The 23,620-nt window shown below is 30.4% G+C and overlaps 2 protein-coding genes across 2 annotated transcripts in view; both read left to right on the top strand.

The window, feature by feature from the left end:
* The window catches only part of LOC110881055, a 2,549-nt gene extending 230 nt beyond the window's left edge, over positions 1–2,319 (top strand). The window contains exons 2-8 of the mRNA XM_035981201.1: positions 45–180; positions 940–1,072; positions 1,163–1,371; positions 1,443–1,563; positions 1,652–1,846; positions 1,938–2,006; positions 2,095–2,319. Coding sequence (XP_035837094.1) covers positions 45–180; positions 940–1,072; positions 1,163–1,371; positions 1,443–1,563; positions 1,652–1,846; positions 1,938–2,006; positions 2,095–2,319 — 1,088 coding nt within the window. The remainder of the gene's footprint in view (positions 1–44; positions 181–939; positions 1,073–1,162; positions 1,372–1,442; positions 1,564–1,651; positions 1,847–1,937; positions 2,007–2,094) is intronic.
* Positions 2,320–7,702: 5,383 nt separating this feature from the next.
* Positions 7,703–12,967, top strand: LOC110881130. Its single transcript, XM_022129508.1, has 6 exons — positions 7,703–7,955; positions 8,079–8,333; positions 8,424–8,862; positions 8,967–9,907; positions 9,996–11,216; positions 11,304–12,967. Exons 1-6 carry the CDS (start codon positions 7,703–7,705, stop codon positions 12,965–12,967), a joined length of 4,773 nt encoding a protein of 1,590 aa, XP_021985200.1.
* Positions 12,968–23,620: the final 10,653 nt, after the last annotated feature.

Genomic DNA, 23,620 nt, shown 5'->3' with positions numbered 1-23,620 from the left:
CTGTTTACATAAGCTTTTCAAACGTTTCCTTAAGTTTTTGGTAGTTGATGACTGTTTATTGATTCATAAACCATCCCTAGCCAAAGATACAACCAAAATTAAGGTTACCGGAAAAGATCAGAAACTATCTTTTTATGCTTTCACATCTGTTCTGAAAACTGATAACTGGTCTGGTCCTCGGTACTTATTTAAATTCACTGATTTTAAATCTGTGTTGAGTAAAAAGATTGAAGTGAATACACCAATAGGTAAATACTATATACTTTTTATTTTTTTAAATGTTTTAATTATTGATTAGTTGTTTGTAATTTTTCCTTATATTTAATATACAATTTCATCGTTATTTGGTTGTCTCATATCCTATTGAAGATGCAAATAGGAAAGGATGGACTAAAACAAAAACGAATGACCATTACCTTGAAGGATCTCGAGTAATAATGTTATAACAAATACTTAATATAGATGTTTAATAAGTCACTATCAATTTTGATATATTATTATGCTATAAATGATAGTGACTTTTAATATTACAGAGATCAGAAGATAGTGTAACGTTGTGGGAAAATTATGCAATCACTTTGTCAAACTACATGAATGACAAAAATCGACCTGCTCATGTGGTTATACTTGTCCATTTTGGAACAGTTAACATATATCAAGGTATTACCCACTTTTTTTCCCATATGTAATCTAGAAATGTATTTTAATTATACATATTAGTCTTTACAATGCACAAATGATTATTTATACCTGTCATTTCAATTAAATGTCTGTTACAATCAGGTAAAGTTGGACTGACTAACATGTTTGAAGCAAGTCGTGTCTTCATAAAATTCTGATATCATGAGATCAAAGAATTCAAAGACAGGTATATCATTAATAGCTTAATATCGTTTAAAAAAATGATTAAACATTTATTAATTTATTATACTTTAATAGATATCTTGAGAAGGAGTTTTCTAAATCATCTTCAAGTAAACAATCATGCTCCCAAGTGATATCGAATGCAGAAGATGAGTTTCTAAATGCTGAAGATTTTGTTATGAACGGTTTTATTGCTTCTATTGACGTGGTATGTATATCAAACATATATATGCTTCACGTATCTTTTATGTCATTTCTATATACTTATCTGTAACTACAATCTTTATATACTTGATAGGAGAAAAAGGTTATCATTGTTGGTACTGTTATAGCTATTTCAATTGATAAGCCGTGGTATTATTTATCATGCAATGTTTGTAAGAAGCAAATTGAAGAGAAAACTGAGTTGGTTGAAAGAGATGATGGCAGTTTTGACGTGTTGGATGACAAGTCGTTTGAGTGTATAAACCCAGATTGTGATGCTGTTGACATTGTTCCTGTTCATCGGTATCTATACAATTTTACAATTAATTTCAAAACTAATTTTATACAATTATTAACTTTTTTTCGTATAATAGATACAAGATACCTCTAAGGGTTCAGGATTCAACTGGAACCATTTCCTGTACTTTGTTTGATTATGAGGCTATTAAGCTTTTGAAAAAAACCTCGAAAGAACTGCTAGATATCTACTCGAAGGTACAAATATTTATCATTCTGATAAAGGTTTGGCATGATTTATTACACAATTTATACATATGTTATATATATCTTTCTCATTATACAGGTTGACACTTCCACTGAAGGATCGTTTCAATCACTTCCATCTGAGTTTGATGTGTTGTTGAACAAGAAGTTTGCATTCCAAATAAAAATTTCCAGTTTTAACATTACCAACCAGGTTGAAAACTATGGGATTTCAATGTTATCTTCCGATGAGGATCTACTTTCTGCTTTGGAGAAAAAATGGAAAGTTAATGAGGTTACGCTTTTCTTCCATGCATAATAATATTTCGGTTATTGATAACTATATGTCTTTATTCATAAATTGAAACAGTTCTAACTTTTTGTAGTCTGACTTTTCGGTGTCAAATGTTCAAAGTTTGTCAGATTCAGTTGGTAATGTCAAAGGTTTAGGGAAGGTATTATACTTGTGTTGTTCTACACTTTTTTTCCTTTATATATATTACATTTTTATGAAACCAATGGATGTTTTTATATATGACGTAGTTTCAGGAATCTCAATCTGTGATGGGTGACAGCGTTACGCCAGATCCTATAGATGGTAGTGATCAAGAAGCGACGAAGTTCGATAACATTAAACGTAATCTGGAAGATGTTTATGATGTTGATGCTGTTGATAGCTCTTCTACTAAACGTCGTAACAGTCCTGGGAAAGTTGAAATCAACGATGCTGTCGGCTTGGATCTCCTGACGCCAAAAATTGAGAAATAAGGACTTTTGCAGTATGGTCTTCAAATGGTGTTGCATCATTGAACGTTTTTACTATTTTATTAATTATGCTTTTTGTGAAGACAATTTTATTACTTTGAATATTATTATTGCTTCATATTTTATAGTTTTCATTTTGACGTAAGTGTTTTTTACATTTTCATATCGTTTGGTAAAGTTTGAAATTATTTTAATGAGGTTAAAATATCTTTGATATAAGTTTCTAACATGGTGCAAAATGTCAATTTACGTATACTATAATTTATATACCATGTTATGAACAATATATCATACAAAAGTTCGAAAAATTTATTATGTATTTCATGGATATATAGCATTTATTATTCAAAATAATTGTTTCTTTTGGTTAGGTTATAATAATTAAATATATTATAATGATAAGATTTTGTTGCCTATTTATTTTATTCATCCAAGTCCTAATATATAAACCCAAGATTCTTATTGTTAATTTCGTAGATTTGTAAATGATTTATAACTTATAAGAATATGTATCATTTACGTATCGAAAATTTCACAATGAAATTTAGAACAATATGAATATGAAATTTCCCATGAAAATAACAATATAAAATTCTATATTAAAACAAGATGTGATCAATTCCATAATCGATATTTAGAAGGTTGCTTAAGTATGGAAATTTCCCATTTTGACATTATCAATTCCTATTTTAAAATTCTTTAATTATATATAAACACAATGAAATCACTGTTTTTGTAATTGGTTTTAGAAACACAATGGTTGAGCTTCCTTTTCATTTGATACTTTTCCAGATATTAATAAGGATCGATACGAAATCAATACATCGATTCAAATTGGTCTCTAAACAATGGCTTGATGGTTTATCATCACGTGAATTTGCTTTTAAACGTGGTTGCTATGTTGAAGATTATCTTGTAATGGTTATTGAGTTTTAGTTTTTAAAACTCTAATTATGGCTTATTTTACCAATGTTCATTATTCAATAAACTCACATGTTTGAATTCTTTTTTTTTTTAGGAAATGCTCCAAGAACAAGGTTTGTTCATTTCTTCGTCTATTTTGATGGAGTTGTGGCCGCGTGAACTCATTGAACTCTATGGACTTCATGATCAACATGCAAGTGAAGAGAACGTAAACGTTACAGAGGAGATGGTGATTATTGAAAATGGCGAACGTACTATATATCAAGTATATCAAAATGACAATTAAGAATTTTACATTGTTAAAATAATATGTTTATGGTTTAATGGAAAACCTTATTATGGTTCGTACTATTATATATTTCTGGTTTAATTGAGGTTTTTTCATTTCTTAAAATATTTTAACAAATATAATGTTTTATTATATAATTATAAGATCTTAATGATTTTTGGGATCACAAATAACTATCATTACAAACTTACGCAATCAGAATTATTATCAACTAATTATTTACTTATATTTTGTGCTAAAATTTAGCAACAATTTGCCTAATTTATCTATCGACTTTCTATAAATGAAGTAAGTAATGTGTATAACTTTTTGTCATCACACATTTTCTTTATTCAATGTTTTAGTTGCATTTTCCAGTTCATTTTTTAGATCTGTGTTTTTTGCTTGTCATTCTTTCCAACAAGTAAGTTTGCATCCGTTTACCGTTTCATTGTCTGGAATCATTTACTTTGAAACTAACCAACAGCTTATAATACGTCAGGTATGTTTACCACTCTTATTATCTTATTTGAGAAACGAATATACAATGGTTTATTACATGTTGTTCATAAATCAACGTTTTTGTTAGTTTGATGCAACACGTCAACAAGATGATTAACATTCATTTATATACTTATATATATTATAGCTAACCGATAATAGTTTCAATTTACATCTACATGTTACATAATCATGTAGCCAAAAAAATAAAACCATTGTCTTCATAACCAATTATATGGTTACCCCCCAAAACCCTTATCATTCACAATCCACAAGCCAACAAAATATAACACTACTACCATCCTTTCACATATTGTTCTATTTTCGATCCACACTTTTTAACTGGAGCACCTGTGTAGACGTAACAAAGTTGAAGTGTAACATGTCACCATTCTTCAAACTGTTTGCACACATAAATTTATCCCACTTCACCATTTTGTAACGCGGTTTGCCACCATTTTGTTCTGTTTCCACTTCATTACACATGATTTTTCCATCCAAAGTCTGAATCTTTAATGCATGAAGTTCTTCTGTAAGACCAGATCTCCTTGCAACCTCAACAGGAAGGCGCTACCAAAAAAATGTTACATGTTATTATTATAAAATACCTTATTAACTACTTACATTATCTTAATCATTATATTTCAAATTTCCATACCAATCTGTTTTCTCCTTTTCGAGTAAACTCATAATTTTCAGTATCAACTTCAGCCTTTGATTGAATTCCACTACCAAGCTTCCTTTTCTTTTCTTTTCCACTTTTTGATACCTTCTCATTGTAGTTTATACTCTGTGAATATAATAATATTTATGAATGATATGCATTTTATAATTGTGAAAGATGTTATGTAACAATAAATGAAAAGTGTTATAATACATGTGATTAAAATAATGTTTACCTCTCTTTTGTGAGATGATCGGCGATAGTTTCCTACTTTTGGTGTCACCACTTCCGGAGTCTTGTCAACCTCCTTTCCTTTTTTTGATGTTGATTCAATCACCTTTACAAAACAATAGTATTTTTTCGTAAATCTATTAAATATACAATGGTAGGGATCAATATTATAAATAATATACGTTTTTAACCATTTGTAAAAGCTGTGGTTATGTATACCAAATCTTTATTACCTCATCTTTGACGTTAACCTCAAAGCTAGATTCATTAATTTTAGGTGATGTAACTTGCTCACAATCTAGAATTCCTTGTCTCCTTCTCAAAATCTGTTAATTTTCATTTCCAAAGATGTCATCTTCATAATTAATGAATGTTCAATTTCATTTTTATTCGAAACTAATGCAACAGTAGTATATTATTTCATTAATCAACATTTTATTATATACTTTCAGTAAATTATAATCCAGTACCTCATTCATCACTAAATCTCCACTTGTCTCCCGTTCACTTTCAGATTCATCAAACTTCTGCTTGAAAAAAATAAGCATAAATATAACCAACCTGAATTATGTGATATATGTTGTTTGTAAGAAAAAAATACTTACATAGCAAACACTTTCTTGGAATGTTCTTTTAGATATGATTTCACAAAAATCAGTATCTTCGGACTTTTCGTGAAACCCCAATTCAACTTCAATTCCTTTCCTGAATACCCTCAATTGAAACACAACATTATCAATCTTTTCAAAGATCATTGTGTCACCCTCCATAATTTCCAACCTCTCACACAGTTTCGGCCATCCGTCCGTAAAAGCATATGTAACATGAATCTTGGATGCCATCACATCCCAGTACTTACCAGCTGCATATACTTGGTAAATGCCGTTTACCTCGTGATTTTTGAAAAACATGGTAACATACTCACTTGGAATTACCTGCAAGTTATTAATGTTAGTATATAAGTATTAGTATTAACAATACAATGACAATTCAATTATCTTATAAAGTTTGAATATCTATTAATTATGAGATAGTATGCTTACCGTAAGACCCAACTTTGCTAAGTTGTTCATTGTTATGAATGATTCATTACACACATTCTTTACGAAAGGATAAACCTCCAACTCTTTATCCCCCAAGCTTCTAAACAGCAGCCAAGTGTTTTTTAACAAATTAAGACTGTTAACAACAGCCCTCCAACCATCTGTTAACACTGGTAGATTATTCATGTGTCTAAGTCTTACAGTCCAATGTCTACCGTCTTGATGATGAACCTCTATGTTCATGTGTTGCCAATGTTTTCCCCATTTTTTTATCACAAATTGAACAGGTACCAGCTGGGTTAACAGTTACATGAAACAATAAAAAATAGCCTTATGTCAATATTACATATTACATACTGTGATTAGATCCATCAATTTAGAGATGAAAGTACACATACCAATGATAGATCTTTAGGTTCTTCCATCAGTTGAACAAATGATGATACCATCTTTTAAACTGCAATGTACTCATATATTTTAATTTTTTCTTAATTTTGCAAATTGTTTGATTTTCAATTATAAATATATATTAAAACAGGTATAACATATAAAAGACAAATATTCCAAAACAAGTATCATTTTCTGTTTAAAAATCATTCTTGATAATATTATTAACATTTAATAATTAACCAGTACTGACATATAAAGCTAATTAGTTTCCTATTAAGTTATCCGACCCGTAATTGTATTTTTTGTTTTAATCTCATATGGGATTATCTAATTTTTTTCAAAATTAATAACTTATTACAGAGTCAATGTTATTTAAACATGTAAAAAATCCTATTCTTAGTCAGATAGCTTAAAATTTGTACCAACCCACTAAATCAATGATATTCAAAACATGCAATCTATAAATACTACTGATATATGATTTCATAATGTAACTCTGTTCTAACTTCATTCGAATTAAAGTTACTCATACATTTCACACATTATTATTCCTCAAATAGTAGTGAATGAGTAATATATCGATGATAAGGATCATACCTTTTTGTTTAAAATCGTCCGAGAAGGTATAAGTAACTTTCCCTTTGATTATCTTCCGATTTAGAAATTCTAATTTTGGTAAGCCCTAGATGATGAAGAAGACGGTTTTTGTGTTTTAGTTTTGTAAGAGAAATGATGTTTATAGTGTAATGATGAATTTTTTTATGGGGAGTAGTTATTGATTGATGGGTTAGATAATAAACGGCTATTTTATGATTACTTTTTTTTTTATTATTTCTTATGTATGTTTTTCAATTATATAAATTGTATGTTTTTCATGTATATAATTTTTATTTTTTTCAATTATATAATTTAGGAGATGTTAAATAAGAGAAGATTAGAAAATACCCCTTTGAGTGATATCACATTAGTTCCGCAATCAATTAATAGTAAGTTTTCTTCTTACAATTATTTTTTACGTTAACGGTTAATTTAATTTGTTTCTTTTATTATATTTTTTATTCCCTTTTATTATTTTATAATTATATAGGTACACTTGGAAGGACACCATTGTCGAACATTACTAATGGTAAAATTTTACAGTGTAGAATTCTTCAAATAGCTTTTTTTCTTTAATAGTTTTTGTATTATACTGATAAATTCTTATTTTTTAATATATTTAGTTACAGATGATTCAGTCCCTTTATATTGTAATTCAAATGGTATGTCTTATTTTAATGTAACGATTTTTTATTGAAATTTCTTTATAATATAGATTTTTTTTATTTTATATATAAACTGTTTGTTTCAACCTAAAAAATTAATAAAATGAACATTTCAGCATCAGTTGCTGCTCATAGAAGAAAAATGCGGAAGACAATTCTTGATAATAGGCGAACAAAGTCAAATAAAAGAAGAAGTGCACCAAGTGGTAGAGGATCCTCTAAAATTGTTAACAAATCTCAGTTAACCGACGAAGAAAATTATGATCCTAATCTTCCTTCGTCATCTAATAGTTTTCAGACATTGCGTAACTTTACATCTTTAACAACGTCAACGCCCTTAAGTGGCATAACAACTGGTAAGTAATATGATAATATTTTAAAAGAATATATCATCTCATTAGTTATATATATATGTATGAAGTAGATTTGCATTACAATCAAAATTTTGTTTTACTAACATTTAATTATGACATTCACAGGTGCTATTACTTTTAATAACCAATCAACCCATACGCCTAGCAGTTCTCAGTTTTCTATTGTTTCAAACATTGTAACACAAAACAGTAACAACATTCTTCGATCTTCTTCTACGTTGACTAAGCTTAAATCTGGTAAACAAAAGGTTTTACCTAAGAAACGTATTATCGAACCTATTCCAATGGTAGATCTTACTTCTGATGACGACAATGAAAATTTACATTCCATTGAAGACCCTTATAAAGGTGTATCCACAGGTAATAACAATGTTACTTTGATTTAAGTTAAATAATATTTCTTTATTAATTTTTGAAAATCATAATTCAAAATCAATGTTATGTTTACAGATTATTTGGATCACGGTAATCAAATCCTTAGATGCGAGATGTGTCATTCATTATTATGGTCTGACGAAGGTGGTAAAGGTCGAATTACATTGGGTAAGTTAACTTATAGTTTATGTTGTGGTTATGGCAAAGTGGAGCTTCCAGATTTGAAAGAACCTACTTCAGTATACAAGGATCTATTTGGAAATTCTAATGAAAAAAGTAAGTACTTTTTAAAGAATATCCGACGATACAATTCTATGTTCTCCTTTACATCAATGGGTGGAAAGGTAGATTCGAGTATCAACAGTGGTAAGGCACCATATGTATTTCGTATTAGTGGACAGAATTTCCACACATTAGGTGGTTTGGTACCTGCACCCGGTAAAGATCCAAAGTTCTCCCAGCTTTATATTTACGATACTGATAATGAAGTTTCAAATCGGAAAAGGTTGTTCAGGTAATATTACACCATAGTTTATAGTATTTTAGTATTTTCAATGTACCAATATTTTGATGTTAAAGACCATCACATATTTACCTTATGCGTTTCTATTTTTTCAGTGAATCTACAAATAAGTCGGATTCTCATTTAAAGCAATTAGATATTCAGCTCATAAAGTTTTTAAAAGACTTCCTGGATCATAATAATGAGTTGGTTAAAAGTTATAGAATTGCAAGAAACCACTTCAATGAGAATCCTAATGAAAATTTCAAGCTTCGTCTCATTTACAAAAGAGATCTTGACGGTCGTACTTACAACTTGCCCTCAACTTCAGAAGTTGCTGCATTGATAGTTGGTGATCTACATAAAATAATTGATCATCGTGATATTGTTGTTGAGTCTCATACTGAAGGTCTTCAACGAATCAGTGAACTTCATCCATCGTATCTAGCACTTCAGTATCCAATCCTTTTTCCTAATGGTGATGATGGATATAGAATAGACATTCCTCATAGGGATGGTATACGTACGTTAAAGAAAATTCGACCCAAGTGTACAATGAGAGAATTCTTTGCTTATAGAATTCAAGATCGATCATCTGCCTTTTCTATAATTTTAAAAGCTCGGAGATTGTTTCAACAATTTTTGGTAGATGCATATACCATGATTGAGAGTGAAAGGCTTAATTATATTCGTTTTCAACAGAAACATCTAAGGTCTGAAACATATTCAAATCTTCAAAACCTGAAAAACGAAGGAAAAGATGATCTATCAAATACTGGTATACGTGTTTTATTACCATCTTCTTTTACCGGCGGATCACGCTATATGCAACAAAACTATTTAGATGCTATGGCTATATGTAAATGGTTTGGATATCCCGATTTTTTTATTACCGTTACATGTAATCCGAAGTGGCCAGAGATTAAACGATACTTGAGAAATACTTCAATTAAGCCTGAAGACAGGCCAGACATTTTGTGTAGATTGTTTAAAATAAAGCTCGATTCACTTACAAAGGATCTAAAGGACAAAAAAGTATTTGGAGAATTAAGTGCAGGTATAATTATACTTTTTATATTTAGATAATACCATAAATATTTATAATTTATTTTTCACCATTTACTAAATATCATTTTTTAATGTAGCCGTTTATACTGTGGAGTTTCAAAAACGTGGATTGCCTCATGCTCACATTTGCATTTTTTTGAAACCGGAATCCAAAATTTTGTCCGTTGATCATCTTGACAAGTTCATTTCTGCTGAGATACCTGATAAGAGAGAAGATCCAAGCCTATATGCACTTGTGACTGATTTCATGATTCATGGTCCATGTGGAAATGCAAATCCGAGTTGTCCTTGTATGGTTGATAGTAGATGTTCAAAAAACTATCCCAAAAAATTCAACGCTGAGACCACCACTGATGCTGACGGTTTCCCTGTATATAGAAGAAGAGACAATGGAAACACTGTTACAAAGTCCAACGTTCAATTAGACAACAGAAGTGTTGTTCCTTATAGTCCGGTTCTTTTGAAAAGATACCAAGCTCACATTAATGTTGAATGGTGCAATCAAGCTGGTTCTATTAAATATTTGTTCAAGTACATTAATAAAGGCGCAGATAGAGCTTCCCTTGTAGTGTCAAACCGAGACGGTACAGAAAATGAACAAACAACAAAGGATGAGATCAAAGCGTATTATGATTGTAGGTACGTTTCGGCCTGTGAAGCTTCTTGGAGGATATTTGCAAATGAGGTTCACTTTAGGTTTCCTCCGGTTATGAGACTTCCTTTTCATCTTGAAGGTCAACAAAATGTTGTATTTGGTGCCGAGGACGATATACAAGAAGTTTTGGATAAGCCATCAGTTTCTTCTTCGATTTTTCTAAAGTGGTTTGAGATGAACAGAAACGATGAAAATGCACGTAAACTTACCTATGTTGAGTTTCCTACTAAATTCTGTTGGAAGTTAACAGATAGAGTATGGAAACCACGTAAAAGAAAGCTGTTACAGATCGGACGGATTCATTCTGTTTCCCCTGCTGTGGGTGAACCGTATTTTCTTAGAATTCTCCTAAACAAAGTCAAAGGACCCAAATCGTTTGAAGATATTAGAACTGTTGATGGTCAGGTGTTTCCAACTTTCAGGGACGCGTGTTATGCTATGGGTTTGTTAGATGATGACATGGAGTACATTGAAGCAATTAAGGAAGCAAATTTTGCGGGTGATGGTCGTTATACCCGTGCACTTTTTGTTACTTTGTTGTTGTCAAATACATTGTCAAGACCTGAATATGTATTTGAACAAACATGGAAATTATTGGGCGATGACATATTATACAATAGAAGAAGATCAACAAAAAACAAAGGTTTCTTTTCAATATATTACCCATAACATTATTCAGATACATTTTATTCACAATCTTAGTCCTTTTTTTATTTTTTTATGTATACAGAACTTGTAATGTCTGATGAGAGGTTGAAGAATCAGACATTGGTTGAAATTGAAAAGTACCTGATTCGAAATGGTTCCTCTTTGACACGATGGCCGACAATTCCTTATCCTGATTACGATTCCTTTGCTGTTGGAAACAATCGTTTGGTTGACGAAGAATTATCTTTTGATATTCCGCAGCTTCAGAGTGAGCTACATACTCTTATATCTTCATTGACTGACGAACAAATGTGCATTTATACTCAAATTATGAAAGCAGTTGAAGATGGAAAAGGAGGTGTATTTTTTGTATATGGATATGGTGGAACAGGTAAGACATTTCTCTGGAAAACTTTAGCTTTATCCGTTAGGTCTAGAGAACAGATCGTTCTAAATGTTGCTTCGAGTGGTATTGCTTCTTTGCTAATGTCAAGAGGTAGAACGGCACATTCTCGATTTCACATTCCCATAAATTTAGACGAGAGTTCGATGTGTCACATAAGGGCTGATGGTGATGTAGCCTACTTGCTTAAGCATACTAGGCTAATTATATGGGATGAAGCACCCATGGTACATAGGCATGCGTTCGAAGCTTTAGACCGAACCTTTAAAGATGTTTTGGTTGACAAAAACAATTCTCAGTCGGATGTTTTATTTGGAGGTAAAGTAATTGTGTTTGGTGGTGATTTTAGGCAAATTCTTCCTGTTATTCCAAACGGAAGTAGGCAAGAAATTGTTAATGCTTCCTTGAGTTCATCTTACATATGGTCACATTGTAAATTACTCACCTTAACAAAAAACATGAGGTTGACTATCGGTGCTTCACAATCCACAATGGTGGAGACTGAGAATTTTGCCAAATGGCTTCTTGATATTGGGGAAGGTAAAGTTGGAGGTGACAACGATGGCGTTGCAATTGTAGAAATACCTTCTGAATTACTAATTACAGATTCTTCCGATCCCATTGAAAGTTTAATTCGATTTGTGTATCCGTCGGTTTTAGAAAGATATATGGATCTAGATTATTTTTCTGAAAGAGCCATTCTGACTCCGAAAAATGAGGTCGTTCATGAAATAAATGATCGATTGTTAGAGTTGTTTCCTGGTGAACCAGTAGAGTACCTAAGTTCTGATACTATATGTGAAACTGAAAAAGGTATTGATTCCTTCCAACAAGAGTTGTATTCACCTGATGTTTTGAATGGTTTAAAGATATCTGGTTTGCCAAATCATCGTCTGGTTCTAAAAGTTGGCGTTCCTATTATGCTTCTTAGGAACATTGACCAACAGAATGGATTATGTAATGGTACAAGGTTAAAAGTTACATATCTTGGAAAGAGGGTTATGGAAGGTGAAATTATATCAGGTGCTAATGTTGGAACTAGAACGTTCATTCCAAGAATTAGCATGATTCCATCCGACAAAAAAATACCTTTTGCTTTTCAAAGACGACAATTTCCTGTTGCTGTGTGTTTTGCGATGACAATCAACAAGAGTCAAGGCCAGTCTTTGTCTAAGGTTGGTCTTTATTTAAAAGAACCAGTTTTCACACATGGCCAGTTATATGTGGCATTATCTAGAGTTAAATCAAGACAAGGGGTGAAGATATTAATTCTAGATAAGGATGGGAAACCTACTAATACAACAACCAATGTTGTTTATAAAGAAGTGTTCACTCACCTTTGATATGTATTTCATGTAAATTTGTATTTTAATGACTGTAATAAAACTTTTTTATTGTACGAGATTTTTATATATTAGTTGTAGTATTTTATAATTTTTAAATTTGTTTATTAATTTTCCATTTTTTAATTTACTCATAGTAATTATTAATCATATGTTTCTTATCTATATGTATATAATATCGTATAGATTTACTTATTTTTTAAATACTTCATTGAAACCCGAAATGTATAAACCTAGCCATCAATTTGTACTGTTTTTAAAGTATTTTCATTTTATGTTGGACAAATGATACGTTTAATTTGTCTTTCATTGCAGAATATAACATTATTGTTGTAACTCATGTGTAAATTGTTAGAAATATTTTAAGTTGTTAAATTAATGTGTTTGTTGATGTAACAATCTTAAAATCACACGTTGGTAAATATATTGTAAATCATATTTCCATTGGCAAGATATAAATATTATAAATTAAACATTAAATATATAACGCATTCATCATAAAGTAAGTTTGATCCCATTTAGAAGTATAGAAAGGTCTACATCAAGATATGTTAATACATTCAAAACACCTTATAGGATGAAGATGCAAAATGAAATTTAGAGACCAGCCAACCAACAAAACTAGAAGAAACCCAAATTTTAGTTATATTGTTTAAAAAGTTTGAAAGGAACTACTTGACAACCTTCTTCAGAATCAGTTTGTTTTCAACTGGGCAGTAAACAAACGTGCACTTAGCTGGAGGATTGATACCATTTGGTTTTGTAAATTTCTTACGCCATTCCAAAGCCTCATAGCGAAAACCACCACCGTGTTTATCAGCACGAAAAGAAATTAACGTGTCCACTCCAGCCAAATTCTGGACGTACATCTCCATAGTCATATCAATTCTGGATGCTTCAGCAACATTTACATTAAGACGCTACAATAAATAATTATAACAAAATATTAGATTATGAGTGGTATAACACTGCAAAATTAAATACTAAAAATAATTTTTGGATTTTCTATTATGTCAATATATGTAAAATATGAATAACAACTGATCTTACAAAACGCCTGTCGTACTTCCATTCAAACTCAATAGGATTGTAGTCCGGATCACCCTTTTTATCTTCTTCAGAATCTGAAACTTCAACGTCTTCCTCATCATTCATTCCATCGATATCAGAGTTAGTTAAGATAGAAGAAACATCAACAGAATCATCATTCATTGATTCATTATAATCTGGATCAGATTCTTCCTCATCGTTTTCATGATCGGTTTCATCATCGGTGTCTTGTCTTTCAATATTTGAAGGACCTGGTTTAGGTATGTTTCCAGCAGCAAGCGTGTATAGACGCTTCGGCACAAGAATCTCACAACCGTTCAAGTCATAAACAATGAGCTGGAAATTTTGTTTAAAAATGTACCTCATCACAACGTAATAATCCGGGTATATAGGTACGTAATTCACAACATTGTCCCATGAATCGTACATAAGATACACCTTAAGATTACGGTCTTTCTGAATCATCACATCAAAACTGTCCCACAAATTAACATGGACCTTGAATGTTAACTTGCTAATAGATGGTAAACGTATTGTATTTTCAACGAAATCAGCAGGAATTATCTGCGTATAATATTCATGCAGTTTAAATAACATAAATTTGTTAGTGAAAACCATATAAAAATATTGTTTGTATACTCACCAAATTATCATTCGACTCTTCTGTGAAGCGTTGACAGAAGTACTCAACATTGCTTATCGTTTTCTCGGTAGACATGGAGGTAAACAAAGGAACATTAGATCCGAAGATCGGATGGTCTTGCATATTCTTAAAAGGTGTTAACAAGTACGAATACAAGTCAATTTGCTTAAACATCAGAAAACAACCCTCCGTAAACGATAGTTTGGCTACAATCAGTTCCCAACCATCCATGAACACAAACGCATCTTTATGTTTAGTCAAAATTACTTCAAATTCCTTACCGTTCACACATTTGATAATGGCTTGATTGTTTGGTTCGGCATTCAATAGGAATCTGTTGCTATATTGATTTGGTATTTCCTTGAAAAACATAAGATGGATTAACATAAAGAAAGGAGGAAAAAATGATGTACTTATAAGATTAATTATCTTACTAGATATTCTGAACAGTCGGAGGAAAATATTTTATAAAAAGACGTCATAGTTATCTGCGTTTGAACAAACATGAACTAATTAGATTAGGTATTCCGTTGAATAAAAAACATAATCAATGTACTGCACATAATCTAAACAACATATTCACATAATAAAATGTTTTCCACAATTATCATAATGCAAAAAAGATGATGATACCTAATATAATCAATTTAACATATCTACAAAGTAAGACCTCATACCATAAACATTTAATATATAATAACGGTAATCTAACATATACTTACTAATATTACATCTTCCATTGTATAATACAAAATAAAAATTCAAAATCAGAATGTTTTAAACTTACCTTAAACATGTCTTTTATCATATATCACATTCAATACATCAAAATAATACATATCGTTCAACTAATCTCATTAACAATCACCCGAATGTGCTAAATCTATCTATAAACATGAATAGAAACTAAAATCCATAATCGAATATTAGACCTTCAAACTTAACAATGCTTTCAAAGAGTTAACAAAAACAGTACAATGAAATTCAGAATTTAAGATATTGAAGCATACCTTTATGATCCGAATAAGTGAAGAAGATGAAGATGATGTAACCGATGAAAAAGATGGAGGTTATTGGGAAGTGGGATGAAATCTTTCTATATGGAGAAGACATATGGGGAAAAAGATTTTGTACAAAGAAACCCAAATAATTACATTTTGTTAATTATTATAATATAATTTATTAACTTTACGGAAAAATGTTTATTTACACTTTCTTAATTATTATAATTTTAATATAAGTTTTTAATTTGTTAAAAAGATACTAAAACATTATTAAAATAGTTTTAAACTTTCTAAATTAAATGTATTAATTATCGAATCATCGATTCATTCCAATAACATAATATTAAAATTCTTTCTAAAAAAAAAGATATATGGTAAATATAAAATTCATAAATCAAAAATAAATACAATCATCTTAGTATTTACTTTATATATAGATTTAGTTTAAATCGTAATATAACATTTTAAATTAAACAACTTCCAAAATTAAAATGTCTTTATAAATACATGTTCAAAGTTGTTAGAAATTTATACATTACAAGATAAAAAACTTTATTTCACCTCGAATTTGAAAAGGTATTAGTTTAAGTTTGATTTTTTTTGTACTCTATTCTACGAGTAATATATAAATTTATTAATACCACTTTTTTGTTCATTTTCTACATACAAAATTAACTTTTCGTTTATATTATTGTAGATGTCAACTGATGAATTTATCATTAATACTCCTTTGAGGAATATATATGATCTTTGGCAAATTATGAAGGTGTGTATATATATTTATAATGGCAAAAGTAGATGTACATTGTCTTTAAATTAAATATTTTTATAAATTTTATTTTATACAGCCTCAATCTGTTATCATACTTGGTACTATTACTGGTATCGATAAGCATTTTGGTTGGCACTATATGGAGTGTCCTAAATGTTTAATCGAGGCTGGTACAGATTTTATAGACAGCCCGAGTATGGAGGAACAATTTTTCTATGTTTGCAAGAACCCTAATTGTGATGAAAGTGTTATATATCCAGTTCCAAGGTAATATGATAATTTGTTATCTTTTTTAATATTTATATGTTTAGTAAAATAATCTGTTTGTATATATGTGTGATTCTATTTAACTTAATTAGATTCAAAATAAAAGTTCAAGTGGAAGACAACAGTGATGATGTTCCACTAATATTATTTCATCCTTTGGTTGATGAAATCATTGAAAAAGTTGTTCTAAAGTCAGCTGAACAATTGTTTCAAGAAAATATAACACCTGTATGTATAAATCAATTTTCCCTTTGTCTATTTTTTAATTTTATTTTTTTAAAAATTGCTTATTAACTTTTTCATACAATATGTTGATTCATAGGTTGTTGAAAAAGTAATCTTTCCCGTGGATTTAGACAACTTGATTGGAAAGAAGTTTGCCTTTAAAATTGAGATAACAAAGTATAATCTTACTAACTTTGATGAGATGTATTTTGTCACGAACTTGACTGATGATGAGTCAATTATTAATGAGCTCAAAGAAAAGATGAAGATTACGGAGGTAATTTTTTTTTTCAATACACGTTTCATACTTATTAATAGTTATAAGATTTTTAATTATATTATTTTTTAATATATTTTCACATTTCTTTTAGGTAAATGATAAAGAATTTATAAAGAAGAAAAGTCACATCCCAAGTGTGAAGGACGATGATGTTAACACCAGTTGTGAAACCAATAAGAATAAAAAACGTACATTGGATGACGTCTACGTGTCTTCAACTTCAAGTACTTTCAACACTTTGGAGAAAGTTAGCAAGAAATTAAATTAGCTCATCTTTCTATTATTAAAAATCAGATTTTTTGATTTAAACATTCAAATTTTATCAATCATTACATGATATTAAACATTCATTGGTATTTCAATATCTATGTCTGCTTTGAACAGATGTTTTTTATATTTTGTGTTGGTTTTCTTTGTGCTGAATTTCAATTGAATCTCGATTGAATCCCAATCTAATTTCATATGAGATATCAACATTTAAGTTGATTATAATATACCAACATTTAACTTGATTATAATATACCAACATTTAACTTGATGATATTTGCCTTTTTTTTATATTAAGTATATTAATATATATCTAATATATCGTATACTTAATTGTAAGGTTTCCAAAGATATCGTAACGTAAATAGATTGGTAAATGTTATGGAAATAGTTGTATACCAATTTAGAAATTATTGAGAACAAATCTAATTTTGATAAAATTTCATATTTTTTTAGCAACTTTTATATATATGAAATATTAAAACAGATTTGTAAGATTTTGTTAACAATTTTTCGTCAATTTAGTAATAAAAACCGATTTACAATGTATAGTATGAATGTCCTATAAATACCCATTTTTCGTTTCTTTATTTCTCATTCATAGATTCTTACACATAACACCTCCACTAACCCGGTTAGTTATTGTAAAGTATCTTATACAATTTTTGATATTTAATTGATAGTTCTCAAGTGTTTATACAATAAGATTTTATACAATCGTTTTTTGTTTATTTTTATTTTTGTTATCAGAGTATTAAGGATCATGGAAAGTATTGCTGATGACATGATGTTTGAAGAGATCTTATCGAGATTACCTGCAAAGGTAGTTTGTCAATTCAAGTGTGTTTGCAAACAATGGTGTTATGAGTTATCGACACCAAAGTTTGTTTTAATACATACTCGACGAGTTTCAAACTTACTACAAAAGAAGCTGCTCTCTTTGAATGAAAATACCATTGTCGTTGACGACATAGTATCTGGCAACTTGGAAGTCGAAACCGTTAAAGTCGTAACTTTTCCATACGATGTCGAGCCATCCTTTTTAATCATTATAGGTTCGTTTAACGGACTGATTTTACTTTGCATTAGGAGGACTGATGCCAATGAGCTCGTCCTTTGGAATCCAACCACTAGGCGGTTTAAGTTCATATCGGACGACTATTTTAGTCAGTATTTTGGTCGACATGACGATACGGGTGGGATGTACGTTGATGAGCACAACGATCTGAAAGTGCTTCATATTAATTGTTTTGCTGGGGCAGTTACTGTTCGTGTATATTCACAACATAATGACTCATGGAGAAAATTGAGTTTCTTGAAAGGATGTATGTTAGGTTCAAACTTTTATTCATGGTCTCATGGAATTTATTCCGGCAAAACAATTTATTTCACTGTTTCCAATTACTTTATTCCACCTGGTGAATGTAACATTGTTGCTTTTGATGTTATATCTGAATCGTTCAGTATTCTTCGTTTTCCCGAGCGTATTCAAGCCAGTCCTTGCCAAGTGCATTTTCTAACAATTTCGAACAAGCTTCATGGCGTTGTTGTTAAATATTCTGAAGAACTAACTGCAGAATTGGTCAAATATGAACATGATGATTGGATAACGGTATTTTCTTTCAGCAATGCTCGCATAGTTCAACATTTGGAGCCGCGGCAAAGGACGAATATAATTCACGACAATAAGTGGTTGATAACAAGTATTTGGGGAGATACTGTTGAGGTTCTACTGTGCAACGATTCTTTTAACTACATTCAAAAGGTTGACAGCTTTAACGGACCTAAAGGCGCATTATTTTTGGAGACAATCGTTTCCCCTTGCTGATAGAAAAATTTAATTAAATTCATACTAATTCATCTTTTGTTTATCGAACTATTTAATTTGTTTCAAGTTTTTGTGTTTTATCTGTTCCTTATTTAATAATAAAAGAATTAAATTCATACTAATTCATCTTTTGTTTATCGAACTATTTAATTTGTTTCAAGTTTTTGTGTTTTATCTGTTCCTTAGTTTAATAATAAAAGAATTAGATATGTAAATTTCATATTGTATAAGTTTGTATTTTCAAATTTAAAATATTTACTGTACAGTCATACCAATATTAGTCACTTTAAATACATTTTATAGTTTTAAAATTAATCCTACAAACTTATAACATAACTCCACGAGATATGCAAGGAATGCGAACCGCCCATCCATGGGTAACCGGACTATATATATATAGGCGATATTTTAGTAATATCTCTCACACAATATTTCAGTTATTTATATTGCTTCATCTCGAGAACCAAGGAATCCATTGATCTTCAACAAGTTCATCATCAAAAACCTCAAAATCTACATCGGTAATATCCTGCATATTTCATACCTAGACTGTTTTTGGTGTATTGTTTTCATCTTATTTACTTTAAATGTAAAGCTTTCCATCTCCGATTATGTATCTATACATGCAATCGCATACATGAATCTTTTGTTTGTCTTCATCTAATATTTCTGGTTAAATGTTTGATTCCATCCCCGATTGGTGTATTTTTTTCATCTATTTTACTCGAAATTATTTGTTCTTTATGGTAATAATCTATGTCTTCAATCTTATACAAGTATTTTGTATAAGATTATCTTCAATCATATACTTGGATAGTATGTGTTTCTTGATGTTTTATCTATAGATTAAACCGGAAACCAAAACAATACTCGAGATTGTTTGGTCTGGAGTTTAATAATCTATGTCTTCAATCTTGAACAATGGAATTTTGTTTATATTGTTATGGTACAGTGATCGAAAGTATTGGGTTTGACATAAACTTATTTGAAGATTTAGTGTTTTTATTAATGGATTTTGTTTTGATTAGGTTTACTGTTAATGGTTAGATTTGGTGATTTTATATAAATATTTTCTGTTTTTTTAATGTCTTTTTTTTTTATATTTTTTGAACTTCCTGTTTGAAGTATTAAAATTATTCTATTATGGTTATTGTATAAAATTTTACTATTATAAAATTTTTGATATTCAATTGATAGTTCTCAAGTGTTTATACAATAAGTTTTTATACAATCGTTTTTTGATTTTTTTTTTTTTTTGTTATCAGAGTATTAAGGATCATGGAACGTATTGGTTATGACATGATGTTTGAAGAGATCTTATCGAGACTACCTGCAAAGGTAGTTTGTCAATTCAAGTGTGTTTGCAAACAATGGTGTTATGAGTTATCTACACCAAAGTTTGTTTTAATACATACTCGACGACTTTCAAATTTACTACAAAAGAAGCTGCTCTCTTTGAATGAACATACCATTGTCGTTGACGACATAGTATCTGGCAAGTTGGAAGTCGATAACAGAAAAATCGTCACTTTTCCATACAATGTCCAGCCATCAAGATTAATCATTATAGGTTCGTTTAATGGACTGATTTTACTTTGCATTAGGAGGAATGATGCGAATGAGCTCGTCCTTTGGAATCCAACGATTAGGCGTTTTAAGTTGATATCGGACGACTATTTTAGTCATTATTTTGGTCGACATGACGATACGGGTGGGATGTACGTTGACGAGCACAACGATCTGAAAGTGCTTCATATTAACTGTTTCGCTGGCGCAGTTACTGCTCGTGTATATTCACGACATAATGACTCATGGAGAAACTTGAGTTTCTTGAAAGGATGTTTGTTTGGTTCAAGCTTTTATTCATGGTCTCACGGAATTTATTCGGGCAAAACAATTTATTTCACTGTTTCAAATTACTGGATTCCACCTGGTGAATGTAACATTGTTGCTTTTGATGTTGTATCTGAATCGTTCAGTATTCTTCGTTTTCCCGAACGTATTCAAGTGAATCCTTGCCAAGTGCATCTTATAACAATTTCGAACAATCTACATGGCATTCTTGTTCGATATTCTGATGAGGTAATTGCAGAATTGGTGAAATATGAAGATGATGATTGGATAACGGTTCATACTTTCAGCAATGCTCGCAAAGTTCAACAGTTGGAGCCGCACCAAAGGACGAATATAATTCAAGAAAATAGGTGGTTGATAACAAGTATTTGGGGAGATACAGTTGAAGTTCAAATGTCCAACGAATCTTTGAACTACATTCAACACGTTGACAGCTTTAACGGACCTAAAGGCGCATTATTTCTGGAGACAATCGTTTCGCCTTTCCGTTAGGAAAATGGATTTAAATTGAAAGTATTTTCTGTTTTGTTTATCGAATTATATAATTTGTTTTAAGTGTCTTGTGTTTTGTATTTTGGTTACTTTAATATTAAAAGAATTATGTGTATTGCTTTTAATGTTTATTACATATTTGGACGGCCCAATGATAGTTTTGACGGCCCAATGATAGTTTGGACGGCCCAATGATAGTTTACATATTTGGACGGCCCAATGATAGTTTACAAACTAAATTTGTAGGCCAGTATTTGTTGTTATATGTGATTGTGGATTATTTTTTATAAACCGGCCCAATCAATTTTTATAAAGCGGCCCATTAACCTGGTATAGTTACATTTTCTATTACTATAATTCCATATGTAAATAAAAAATATATTACTCAAATTTACTTATATACGTTTACACAACTTTCCTATTTAACTTAATATTTTTATTAGTAATTTAAAAGATTTTATACACTATTTATAACTGTGTATCCAAAAATACCCAAATCTTTTCAAAATGCCAGTGAAAGCTGTAAACATATTTCAATTTAATAATTATATTTATTTTCTGTTTTCATTTAATTAGTAAGGTTTAAAAAAAATACTATCATACTAAATGAGTTTGACTATATCATAGCCGTTTTACAAAAGTTAACGGGGATTATGTAAATATGTTTTTAATCCTTTGCTATCTCGACCGAATATCACCGCTATTACAGAGCATTATTAAACATCAACAAATATCACTTTTGAAAACTTCATACAATCATCACATAGAAATATCTTCACCATCTACGAACATTATTATAATTATATTTCACTCTTAACCTAAAAGTTAATAATTCCACATTAAACCTTTAAACACTCATGGAGAACAAATTGGAATATTACTAAAACCGAATAAAAGATTTTGTTAGGACGGGAAAGAACACACCAATTAGTTTACTAATTTTATCTATGTATTTGATTTTTCAAATATAATTTTCCCTATCCCGGGATGTTCCCGGGTGATAGCCTAGTCTATATATAAATAAAGTTGCACTCACAAACACACATTACATAAAATCTACTAATTTAAATCTATTATACAATACTCTACCCACCCATTATTAAAAATTAAAAATTTGTAATAAAAGGTGATTATGGATCGGGTTTTTAAGAGAAGCGGGTGAAGACTTGGGGTGATTTGGAATCTCACAAAACGAAGAACAGACACCACAAAAATATTCACCTCTTTTTTTCTTTTTCTTTTTGTTTTTTTTTCAAAAACTTAGGTGAATGTTTAGAAGATCTAGGTCGGGTGTGTGTAGCTTGACAGAAGCAAAGGAGAGAAAAAAATTGACTTCAGCATCATGCCGGAGCACTTCGCGTCGGCCACGGTGTCTCCGGCGTCGGCGACGGCAACTGGGTAACGCATATACATCTGACGCCAATCTCCCCTGCATACGCCACTCTTTAAACGGCCGTCGGCGACGGCTATTCCGGCGTCGGCGACGCCATCAAAGTTCAACAAAAACCTCCGACGCCTTGTATTCCTGCCTACGCGAGAAGTGGCCGACGCCACTTGGTGAATAACCGTCGACGACGGTGATGTCGGCGTCGCTGACGCTCAATCAGTGGCCAACTTTTAATTTTTTTTTTTCAATTTTTTCAGCTGAATTTTCAGTTTTGCAGATTAATGTTGCTGTGAGAACGATGATGTTGACATATGATGTCAACTTTGACTACTAAATATATTTTATCATTATTAGTGTGCTGTTGTTTTCACTCAAGTTCAGCCCCTTTTTTTATTTTTTTATTAGTATTAAAAACAACATCACTTTGAACAATTGTTTTTTTATTATTATTATTTATTTTTTTATATATATTTTTTAAGTGTTTATCATGATTTAAAAAAAAAAAACTAATACTAAACTACACTAAATAGATAAACTAAAACGAATTGTGAAAGGAAATATACAACAACAATTAACTTACCACC

This window comes from Helianthus annuus, chromosome 12 (assembly GCF_002127325.2).
Source record: "Helianthus annuus cultivar XRQ/B chromosome 12, HanXRQr2.0-SUNRISE, whole genome shotgun sequence".
Lineage (NCBI taxonomy): Eukaryota > Viridiplantae > Streptophyta > Magnoliopsida > Asterales > Asteraceae > Helianthus > Helianthus annuus.
The sequence above is the reverse complement of the archived record's forward strand: the minus strand, read 5'-3'. Positions and strand labels throughout refer to the sequence as shown.

Bases quoted from the DNA above. Each gene is read 5' to 3' on its own strand.
- LOC110881130 (XM_022129508.1), top strand. From the start codon at position 7,703: ATGAACATTTCAGCATCAGTTGCTGCTCATAGAAGAAAAATGCGGAAG. The intron at 8,334-8,423 runs GTAATAACAATG...TTATGTTTACAG, and splicing joins TTATAAAGGTGTATCCACAG to ATTATTTGGATCACGGTAAT. The intron at 11,217-11,303 runs GTTTCTTTTCAA...TTATGTATACAG, and splicing joins AAGATCAACAAAAAACAAAG to AACTTGTAATGTCTGATGAG.